General features: G+C 35.4%; 1 protein-coding gene across 1 annotated transcript; it reads left to right on the forward strand.

Annotated features, from left to right (window-relative positions):
- Positions 1-892: 892 nt before the first annotated feature.
- LOC123203504 lies at positions 893-11,488 on the forward strand. Its single transcript, XM_044619859.1, is given in 15 exon segments — positions 893-1,206; positions 1,444-1,983; positions 2,078-3,283; positions 3,378-3,702; positions 4,303-4,558; positions 4,642-4,782; positions 4,784-4,847; positions 4,939-5,291; positions 5,388-5,924; positions 6,173-6,931; positions 6,933-7,269; positions 7,741-8,094; positions 8,456-8,693; positions 9,268-11,227; positions 11,352-11,488. Coding segments are annotated over 14 exon segments (6,339 nt in total). The 5' UTR covers positions 893-1,074; the 3' UTR covers positions 10,365-11,227; positions 11,352-11,488.
- Positions 11,489-12,051: the final 563 nt, after the last annotated feature.

Genomic DNA, 12,051 nt, shown 5'->3' on the forward strand with positions numbered 1-12,051 from the left:
GTTTTTTTTTCTCTCAATAAAATAATATGCACTAAGAATGGATATTAATTTATATGATAACTATGATTTTATTAGAAATAAATTTATGTTTAATCACTTAACATATCATTGGTAAACATATATTAATATTTATTTTGAATGTACATTCATGGGCTGCGAATAAATTTTCTTTGCTACTAAGAAAATTAGTACAGGCAGTTGACAACAATGAAAATAGGGCTGGATTCGAGCCGAGCTTCATATATGGACGACTCGAGTTTGGCTCGAGCTTGACTCGAGCTCGGCTAATACCGGCTCATTTCAGGCTCGAGTTCGGTTCGGCTTAGCTCGGTTCATTTTTCGTTATCAAAACGACATCGTTTTTAATATATATTAGTCGAAACGACGTCATTTTGTATAAAAAATTTTTTAAAAAAATCTATCGAGCAAGCTCGAACTCGATCGAGCTTGGCCAAGCCCAGCTTATTTCGAGCTCGAGCTCAAGCTGACTCGGCTCGAGTCCAACCCTAAGTGAAAAGACGCGAAACATCTGAGTTCTGTGAGGACTGGTATCAACACAAACAAAATTACCCACGCGTCAAGTCTTTTCTCCTTTTTCTTTTTTTTATAAATCAAAACTTTTTCTCTTTATAAAAAGCCCCGTTTTTTATTTGACTTTTAAAAGAATGTGATCACATTTTAAACTCTTTTTCAAACCCCACAAGAAACTTAGATGTTGTCCGTACACTGATGACAACTTGTTTGAGAAGGGGAGCGACGTCATGAAGAGGAGACTGAAGACTTTTCTTTTCTTCCTTGAGACACCAAACGGCCGAATGGGAATTGAATAAATGAGCGAATGACTTTTGGGCTCTTTAATATGCTTTTAAAAAGCATTTCAAGGTGTGATATGATATGCCAAACAAAAGACGATGTTAAGTGTGTTAGCAGCTTTTCAAGTGGAAGTACTATAGATTCCTTGTTTCTTCATTGCATTTGCATGGTGTTTTCTTCCTACTGAAGTAAGCTAGTTGCCTCTCATTGGTAAAGCTACTTCATTTGACTGTGTAATTCTCAGAAGAAGGATCAGTGGATATGATGATGGAAGGTGAAGATAGTAGTAGCAGCAAGAAGAGAGGAGTTCAAAATCATAACGATGGCTTCATTAATATTCTCTTTTCTTGGTCTCTTGATGACATTTGTAATGAAAATCTTTTCAGTCATAAGGTTTGCTTTCTTACCCTACTTCATTTTCAGAAACTATTAAATTTTAATAAAGAAATATTTGTAGTTTGTTTCCTTTTTTTTTTTTTTGGCAACGGTTGATCTCATTCAGCAACAAGCTTTAGATGAGACTTCTCTTTACTTTCTAGTGCTTTCATCTTATGTTCAAGTTCATGCTGGCTGAAAATAGTTTAATTGATAGTTTATTTCTGAATTGAGTAATTGTTTTATTCCTTTCAGGTGGAAAAAATTCCTGAATCATTTGACTCTGTCACTCAGTATTTCGAATCATTTGTTTGTCCTTTGTTGGAAGAAACACGAGCACAACTGTTCTCAGCCATGGAGACCATTTCAAGCGCACCTTATGCTAAGGTGGATGTTTTTAGGCCCCATGGACCTGAGCTGCATGATGTTAAGATTGATTACTGGAGGAACAGGTTCAGTAACAATGGTAAAGAGCCTTATAAAACTTTGCCGGGGGATATTTTAATTTTAGCAGATGCAAAGCCTGAAACTATTTCCGACTTGGAGAGGGTTGGTAGGATGTGGTCTTTTCTATCAGTCATGAAAATCGCAGGGGATGATGATGAAAATGATAACGATACCACTTCTACTTACTTTAAAGTGAAGGCTTCAAAAAGCATCCAGCAGTTTGATGGGGAGAAATCACTGTTTGTGATTTTCTTGGCAAATATTACTACTAACAGAAGAATATGGAAATCCTTGAACATGTCTCGAAATTTGAAGATTATCAATGAAGTTTTATGCAGGAATTCTGTGGTAAGTTTTCTGAAGATGATTTACTTATACTATACTTATTCTTGCTGACAAACATTGTGTAGTTTTTGATTGAGACTTGCATGTTGAATGACAGTTGGAGGAAAGTTGCCAAGTCTGTTCTGAACTGAATGGAGGCATCTTATATGAGAAATTTGGTAGTGGTGTATCATCAACATTGAATGCAGTTCTTACCTGTCTTGATGGAGTGCGTTGTGATCACAAGTCCTCTGTGCAACTTATATGGGGTCCCCCTGGAACAGGGAAAACTAAAGCTGTTAGTATGCTTCTCTTTACGCTGTTGAAAACAAAATGCAGAACCCTTACTTGTGCCCCGACAAATGTTGCAATTACTGAAGTTGCTTCTCGTGTTCTGAAGCTGCTGAAAGAATCGATTAAAACTGACGACTATGGAAGTGAGACTCTGTTGCTTCCTCTTGGAGATATTCTCTTGTTTGGGAGTAAGGAGAGACTCAAAGTTGGTCAAGAAATAGAAGAAATATATCTGGATTATCGTGTTAAAAGGCTTTCAGAGTGTTTTGGTATGCTGACTGGCTGGAGGCATTGCTTCTCATCCATGATGGATTTACTTGAAGATTGCGTTTCTCAGTATCACATTTTCTTGGAGAATAAATTGATAAAGAAGAAAGAAAGCGTTGACAAAAATGAAGTCAAAGAGAATTACAGGAATATGGAAACGGAAGGTGACACTGAGGAGTTTAATTCATTTCTTGAATTTGTGAGAGATAGATTTAAACATACTGCCACTCCTCTTAGAAATTGTGTATATATCTTCTCCACTCATATACCCAAAAGTTTCATTTTGGAAAGTAATTTTCAAAATATGGTAGATCTTATCAGTTTACTTGATTCTTTCGAAACTTTGTTGTTTCAAAAAAATGTAGTTTCTGACGAGCTGCAAGAGCTCTTTTCACATTCAGTAGCTGAAGAGTTTTTTTCATCACCTGGGCATAGAAATTACTTGTTGCAGAAAAGGAGAGGTGAATGCCATACTGTTTTAAGAAATCTTCATGATTCCTTTAGTAAACTTGAGTTTCCAAGAGGTATGAACAAAGATTCGTTAAAGGATTTCTGTTTTAAAACAGCTTCTGTAATATTTTGCACTAAGTCTAGTGCATTTAAGCTGCATTATGTGGACATGGAACCACTGAACATTCTGGTCATTGATGAGGCGGCACAACTAAGAGAAAGTGAGTCGACAATACTGCTGCAACTGTTCGGCTTAAATCACACTATTCTCATTGGGGATGAATGCCAATTGCCAGCAACGGTTAAATGCAAGGTATGGTTTATGTTATTTCAACAGTTCTGGGGACGTTTTTGTATTTGGCCTTTGCTTTACTTTTTAAGTTCCTTTGCTTGGCCTTTTTTTTCAGGTTTCTGATGAAGCTTCTTTCGGTAGAAGCTTATTTGAGAGGCTGAGCTCATTGGGTCACTCTAAACACCTGCTCAATACACAGTATCGGATGCACCCCTCAATTAGCTACTTCCCAAATTCACATTTTTATAACAACCAGATTTGGGATTATCCTAATGTTAAAAGAAAAAGCTACACAAAAGTCTTTTTGCCAAGATCTCCAATATTCCGTTCATATTCTTTCATCAATATTCTCGAAGGGAGAGAAGAGTTCATTGGCCGTAGCTGGAGAAATATGGTTGAGGTAGCTGTTGTGATGAAAATATTGCAGAACCTGTACAAAGGTATGTGTTGTTGGATTCTTATGTTTATATTACCATTTAAGAAATAAATTAGTTTTTATTTTGTCATGTCATAGCTTACTCTATAACATATCGTTCATTTAAATTCTGATATTCTATCTTGAGAAACAAAACATTAGCTCCATATTGTCGGCATTTTGACTGATGACTGTAAGTGCCAGAGGCTTAACCTACCCTTCTATAGCAGGCACTTAATGCAACAAATTAATAAAGGGTAGAGCCATCCAATTTATAAATATCATCCTCTATAATTTTGCACTTAAGAAACTAGCATTTTTTAGAATAATTTATATATTTACATGGACTTTTATTTCAATTATGCAAATGGAAATCTAAAAGTGCTGATTTCTTGTTAATGTCTAATGCTATATACTGTCAAATTCTTTTCAATTTGTTGCCTAATATCTCACGCATATACTAATTTGTATTATGCATCACTTGTTAAACATGATTGAAGAGAAAGAGTTAAATTAAATAATGAAATCATTATATAAATGAAATGAATTGTTTCAACTTGACCAAATTCCAAAAATACTTCTATTGAATCTCCTTATTATATCCTTGGTAATTCATAATATGCAGATTGGAATGACTCAAAACAGAAGCTGAGCATTGGCATAGTCTCACCTTACGGTGCGCAAGTACACACAATTCAAGAAAAAATTGGAGGCAAGTATGATAACTGTGATGACTTTACTGTAAAAGTGAAGTCAATTGATGGGTTTCAAGGTGGTGAGGAGGACATTATTATAATTTCGACTGTGAGATTCAACAGAAGTGGATCCATTGGATTCTTGTCCAAGCCACAGAGAATCAATGTTGCGCTTACGAGGGCTAGGTATACATGTAAATATTGTGTAATGTGTTTTGTTCATTTTACTAACTATAGTGAATAACTACTGTCCCTTTGATACCCTTTAGGCACTGTTTATGGATTTTAGGGAATGAAAGAACCTTAACTCATGGTGAATCTGTTTGGGAAATCTTAATCCATGATGCTAAGGACCGCTGTTGTTTCTTTAATGCTGACAAAGATAAGGATATGGCCAAAGCTATATTAGAGGCTTAATGAATTGGATGAATTGCTGAATGGTGACAGTATACTTTTCAGAAATCAAAAGTGGAAGGTATATTGTTTCCTTAGCTATACTTGCTTTGCCAATCAATTTTTCCTACCATGGTTAGTGCTTATATTTGTCAGTGACGCTTATTTCTCAGGTTGTTTTTAATGATAACTTCTTGAAATCTTTTAAAAGAATGAAATCAGATCGCGACAAGAAGTCGATTATCAACCTTCTAATGAAACTTTCAACTAGCTGGCGACCTAAGAGAAGGAACATAGATACTATTTGCCAAAGCTCTCTGCACATTATTAAGCAATTTAAAGTTGAAGGTCTATATACAATTTGCACTGTTGACATAGTGAAGGAATCAATGTACATCCAAGTTTTGAAGGTCTGGGATATATTGCCTTTGGAGGATGTTCCAAAGTTGGTAAAACGTTTGGATGATATATTTGTTAGGTACACTGATGACTACATCAACCGTTGCAAAGAGAAATATATTGAAGGGTATGTCTACTCTTTCCAATTCTGTTTCTATTACTGAAGGAAAAAATTTCATTCAGCTTCATTTATTTATTTATCTATTATTTTCTTTCTGACTAGGAATTTGGAAGTTCCCAAGACTTGGGCAGTCTCTTCAGAAATCATTCGATTCAAGAATCTTGCTGACATTAAGAGTGGAAGTGACTTAAGTGGAGCTCCTTTAGACAGTATGAGTTATGTTGAGAATTCAAATGTGGCTGAAAGTTTGCTTTTAATGAAATTCTACGCTTTATCATCGGGTATTGTGAGCCATTTGCTTTCTGACCGTGATGGTAGAGAATTGGATCTTCCATTTGAAGTAACGGATGAACAGTTGGAGATGATTCTTTATCCTAGAAGCACCTTTATACTTGGTAGGTCAGGTACAGGGAAAACTACTGTGTTGACCATGAAATTATTTCAGAAAGAAAAACTACATCACATGGCAACAGAAGGATTCTATGGAGATCATTATCATAAGCATATGCATACTACTCAGGAAAATGATGTTGAGACGGTTATTGGAGAGAAGAAACTAAATATCTTGCGCCAACTTTTCGTGACAGTCAGTCCTAAATTGTGTTTTGCTGTAAAGCAACACATTTCTCACTTGAAAAGGTTTGTGGGTTTTTATAAAGATAGCTCTTGCATTCTGTTTTTCTTATTTCATTTAATGTTAATTATCTTTTAGAACATTTGTTCTCTTCAATTTGATTGAAAACAACACCTATCATCGTGTTTTTATATTCATATTTTTCCGAGTCCATTTAAGAATGGGGTATAGACATTGAATCTTAATAGATATTTTGCATTTGCTACATGGATGACTGTTAATGGCTAAATGATGTTAGTTGTTATGCATGCAGCTCTACCCTGGGTGAGAAGTTTATAGGAGAAGGCAGTTTACTAGACATGGATGATATTGATGATGGGGCACAATTCAAAGATATTCCAAATTCTTTTGTAGACGTTCCATCTAAGTCATACCCTCTTGTTTTAACGTATCATAAGTTCTTGATGATGCTGGATGGAACAATCGACAATTCATATTTTGATAGATTCCATGACGTAAGGAAACACTCTGATACTCTAAGTCAAAGGTTAAGATCAGTTTCCTTATATTCAATTATGAGGATAAAGGAAGTTACTTATGACAGGTTTAGTTTATTTTATTGGCCACATTTTAATGAAAAACTAACGAAGAAACTTGATTCTTCAAGGGTTTTCACTGAGATTATATCTTACATAAAAGGAGGGTTGCAATCTATGGAGATTAGTGATGGTAAACTGAGTCGAGAAGATTATGTCCTATTATCAGAGGGTAGAGTTTCCACTTTAAGCAGACTGAAGAGGGAGATGATATATGAGATATTTCAAAACTATGAGAAAATGAAGATGGCAAATGGTGAATTTGATTTGGCTGATCTAGTAATTGATCTTTATCACTGACTTAAAAAGGGAAATTATCATGGAGATGAAATTCATTTTGTTTATGTTGATGAGGTGCAGGATCTTACAGTGAGTCAAATTGCTCTGTTCAAATATATATGCAAAAATGTGGAAGAGGGATTTGTTTTTTCTGGTGATACAGCACAAACAATTGCCAGGGGAGTTGACTTCAAATTTGAGCCAGAACTTCCGTACCCATGTAGGTATCCTGAAGTTAGCTCAGAGCATCATTGACCTCCTTTACCGTTTCTTCGATCGCTTTGTTGATGTTTTAAACCCTGAGACTAGTATGATATATGGGGAATCTCCAATTTTGCTTGAATCTGAGAACAATGAAAATGCAATCATAAAAATTTTTGGAAAGACTGGAAATGCTGCTGGTGCCATCGTTGGTTTTGGAGCGGATCAGGTAATATTGGTACGGGATGACAATGCTCGGAAGAATATTTCTGACTACGTCGGGAATCAAGCTCTTGTTTTGACAATAGTAGAGAGCAAAGGCCTTGAATTTAAGGTAATTCATTCTTCTTTAAAAGTCTTTGTTATTGCTGGAGTAATCGACGAAGAGTTTGCTTTTAATATACTGTTCTTCATGTTATTTGCTTAAGTGCTCTTCTAACCTATTTGATCTTATCACTGAATTGGTCATTTATATCTAATTAAAACTTTAAAACTTGTAGTTTCAGACTCTTTCTCTTAACTGTCATTTTATTTCATTTTCAGCGTAGGCAATGTAAGATAGACATGCAGGTAGTATTATGAAATTTTGACTTCTGGGAACTATTCCTAGTGAAATGTACTATTGATCTTCTATCTATAGTAAAATACTTCTTCAAAATACATGAGGGGATTTGATTACTAAACACTGCTGAATTGATTGGTCTTAAAAAAAGTTTCTTCATTTATCCGGGTCTTTATTTTATTCATCAGTAATTTTTATAAATCCTAATTTTCTCTTTAATGATTTGAATATTTTCCTTCATAGGATGTGCTTTTATACAACTTTTTTGGTTCGTCAAATCTTAAGAATCAATGGCGAGTGATTTATGAATATATGAAGGAACAAAGTTTGCTTGACTCCACATCACCTAATCCTTTCCCAATCTTCAATGAAGCTAAACACAACATCTTGTGTGCTGAACTGAAGCAACTGTATGTCGCCATCACTCGCACAAGGCAAAGGTTATGGATCTGGGAGGATAACAAGGATGTCTCAAAACCTATGTTTGACTATTGGAAGAAGAAATTTCTTGTTCAAGTCAAACAGTTGGATGATTCATTTGTACATGCAATGCAAGTTGTGAGCACCCCAGAGGAGTGGAAATTGAAGGGACTCAAGGTTTATTTTACTTTTCCAAGTTATTTTTATCATCACTGTTATCTATTTCTGTTGGCGTATTTTTAATAGGGAAACGTTTGTATCTTGTTCTGTCATATTTTGGGGCACATAACAATATTCTTTTTTATTTTCATCTATCCAATTCTGGTACCCTTTGCCTAGCTGAGCCATTTGGCCTTCATATCTAGAGTGTCTCATTACACTGTATAGGAAAAATTGCTGTCATCATTATTTTTATCATTGTAGCCATTTGACATTCATATTTTGTTGCGGTAGGTGTGTACATGTTAGGAAGGTTGTACCTTCTCGGTGATGCTGATTGTTTTTTTTTTCTTCTTTTGTCAATTATTTCTTATTCCAGCTATTTCATGAATGTAATAATGAAATGGCAACTTTTTGCTTCGAAAGAGCTAAAGATTTATACTGGTTGGAAAGGTGTAAAGCTACTGCCCTTAAAGCTGATGCTGACCGCATCCGCAGTTTAAACCCTGTGGAGGCTAATATCAAACTAAGGCAAGCTGCTATAAAATTTGAAGCTATAAACAATGCTGATTCAGCCGCCAAATGTTTTTATGAGTTGGGGGAGTATGAAAGAGCTGGTATGTATTTGATATTGATTATTTGATATGGAATATGTCTTGCTGCCTTTATGTGCTGCAATTTTATTGATATACTTCTTTACTTAATTATCATTACTGTGAAAACTTAAAAATTATCTTTTGTTTCTCCTATCCGATGATTTATTGTTGATATATTTTGTGACATCTGGATTTGATATATTAAGCATTCTTATTGTTGAGAATAGGTCATAGATTTCTTTTTGATATTCCCCAGATGCAGTATGTGTTTATAAGAAGGTTTTGGTTTGATTCTACTGTAAAATTGTTGCAGTCTTATCACAAGGTTTGTTGTGAAATGAGTATAGAAGCTTTCTTTATTGCTAGTTCCATCTGCTCCAAGATGAGCCTCCAAAAAGTGACTGGAGACCTATTTTCAGTTGAAGCTGAGTGTGACCTACTGCAATTATTTTCTTCCTTGCTAAATATTCTTTTCTCCAGGAACTTATTGCCCTTGTTATAGTAGTCAATGGTGAAAAGTGCTAGATATAATAGTATTATTTCTATTTTAGGTTAGTAAATGTGACATTACGAATTAAATTTCTTGTTCCTGCAGGTAGGATTTATTTGGAAAAATGTGAGGAACCAGAGCTGGAAAGAGCTGGGGAATGTTTTTGTCTGGCCGGACACCATGAGCTTGCTGCAAAGGTGTATGCCAAGGGCAATTTTTTAGCAGAATGCTTGACTGTTTGCTCCAAAGGAAAGCTTTTTTATGTTGGATTGCAATACATATATTACTGGAAACAACATGCCAGTAACGATGTTGATCTTGTCCAAAGAATCAAACAAATAAGCAACATTGAACAAGAATTTCTGGAGAGCTGTGCTTTTCATTATCATGAGCATAAAGATAGCACGTCCATGATGAAATTTGTGAAAGCCTTCCAGTCATTGGATTTGAAACGTAACTTTTTGAAGTCATTGGATTGCTTTGATGAACTTATACTTCTGGAAGAAGAATCAGGAAACTTCCTGGATGCTGCAAATATTGCAAAAACAAGAGGAGATATTCTCCGTGCAAGTGATTTGCTTCAGAAAGCTGGGAATTTCAAAGAAGCATCTATACTCATTCTTAATTATGTGTTTTCCAACTCTCTATGGTCATCTGGGAGCAAAGGCTGGCCTTTGAAGCAGTTTCGAGAGAAGGAGGAGCTTTTGGGAAAAGCCAAGTCATTGGCCAAGAAAGACTCGAACCAATTTTCTGAATTTGTTCAAACTGAAGCTGACATTATATCAAATGAGCAGTGCAACCTATTGTTGCTTAGTCAACAATTAAATGCTTCAAAGCGATGTCAGAGTTTAAGAGGCAAAATATTAACTGTTCGAAAGATTCTGGATTTCCATCTTCATTTAAGTACTTCCAAATATGGTTGGGAAGACGAATTAGTTTCTGATCTCATAGAAGATTCAGAAGACATAATTCATAGGAGTATGATAAAAGAAGTTATTTTTCAAAATATTGGCTTGAAAGGGTGTCTATCTTATGAGCAAATTGGACGCATGGCACTAATGATTCTGGGGTCTGGCAAGCCAAGTAAAGAGGTTGTAACGAAAATAAACCATGGAAGGAATTTTTGGAGGGCCTCAGTCTTTCTGGAAATGTTGGCCCAGGCAATAACATTGATCCTGTTCAGAAGTTCTATGCAGCACTGAAAGATATTTATGAAACCAAATGGAAGAAAGACTATATATCACCGTCTAATTTTCTGTATCTTCTCCAGCGCTTTCTGATTATTTTATCCAGCGTCCAGGGGTTCGTCTTAACCACACAGTCATGTTTTGTGGAATTGCTCATCTACCAGGAGGGGAACACCCCCCCTGGTTTTAAGATTGATGTGCAATTTTCCTTTGGAGATATACTTAACTTCGTAGTCGGCATTGTTTCACAGTTCCTTCACCGCCAGAATGACACAAGGGAGTGGATCAAAAAGTCACATACAAATCATGTGCATCATTACCATTCACTTGTAGTTTTGAGATTGGTTGTGATAGTGTGTTTGCTTCATATGAATTTTGGGAACTATGCGAATTTGCTCTTTGACTTGCTCAACAGGAACTATGACAAACTGCCTCCGGAATTTTGTAATTTACTTCGCAGAAGATGGAGGCATAATTCTCATAATGTTGATGTGATTGCCGAAGCATTCAAGAAGATCCGGAATCCTCTTGTAATTGTGAGTTTGGGGGAAAATTGTTCAAGATTTAGGTGTGGAGATGCAGTTTTTGTTGACATGACAGCTAACAAATATAAGGAGATATTACGTGTCAGGTTTCCACAATCTGAAGGCCATTCTGGAAATAAACTGGAAGCTACTAATCTGCACAAGAATGTATCTCTGTTAGACTGTCGTGGGAAAGAGAAGGGTTCAATTCTTCCGACTTCAAAATCTTCCATCCTTCTAGATAAGGATTCAATTGCCCAGACCATAAATGAAGATAAATCAGAAACAATAGAGGCATTGATAGAAAATGCAGATGATGAAAAGAGCATTTTGTTGAATGCCCCAGCAGTTAAGGTAATTTCATTTCTTTTTTCACATCTGTTGAATGCAGTATGAAGTAATAAGATTAGATTTAGATTTTTTTTTTTTTTTTGTGATTTTACAGTTGGATGTTCACTTGAATAAACTATTCTTGCAGCAGAATAGGAGTACTAAAGGCAAGGCAACAGAGGCGGGATCAGAAGAGAAATTGGATAAGGACAGTAAGGAGACATTGCAAGAGCATGTAGCCTCTGGTTCCCAGTGGCCAGAAAATTCTGAGAAGATTGAAAACAAGGGGAAGGGAAAGAAAAAGCCTAAGAGAAAGAACAAGCGAAATGGTAAGCAGAAAAACTAGCAACCAAAGCTAAGATTTCGCATTTCTGAACTTGATTACCTCATAGTACAAATGGCCAAGTTTGTCAGTCTTTCTGGTTATATAAGAACAAATTGTTATTTTATTATTTTAAATATTTATTGATATTGAATGGTCAGTTTTGTTTCACAGAATTCTTTATAACAGACTTAACTCTCTGTTATTGCTAATAATTCATTTAATATGAAACAGATATCCTGTGCTTCCATTTTGCAGAATGATCTTTTAGATAGGATGTTTTACTGAATGATCTGGGTGGGTTTCATTGACTTAACTCTCTGTTATAAAGAGCTCTTAGTGCTTTTTTGATACTGTTTTGCATAATTGCTTTATATCTTCTTCAAATAAAAATGACAAATTGAATTTTACAATTTGAGTGTGTGTTTATGCTTGGGCACCACCTTATTTTCTATATAAAAACAATGAAATTGTGTTTGATATTAGCGTCTTAGAGAAGTAGAAGGTGAATTTTTGTGAGTCGATT

Source organism: Mangifera indica, chromosome 19 (genome assembly GCF_011075055.1).
Source record: "Mangifera indica cultivar Alphonso chromosome 19, CATAS_Mindica_2.1, whole genome shotgun sequence".
NCBI lineage: Eukaryota > Viridiplantae > Streptophyta > Magnoliopsida > Sapindales > Anacardiaceae > Mangifera > Mangifera indica.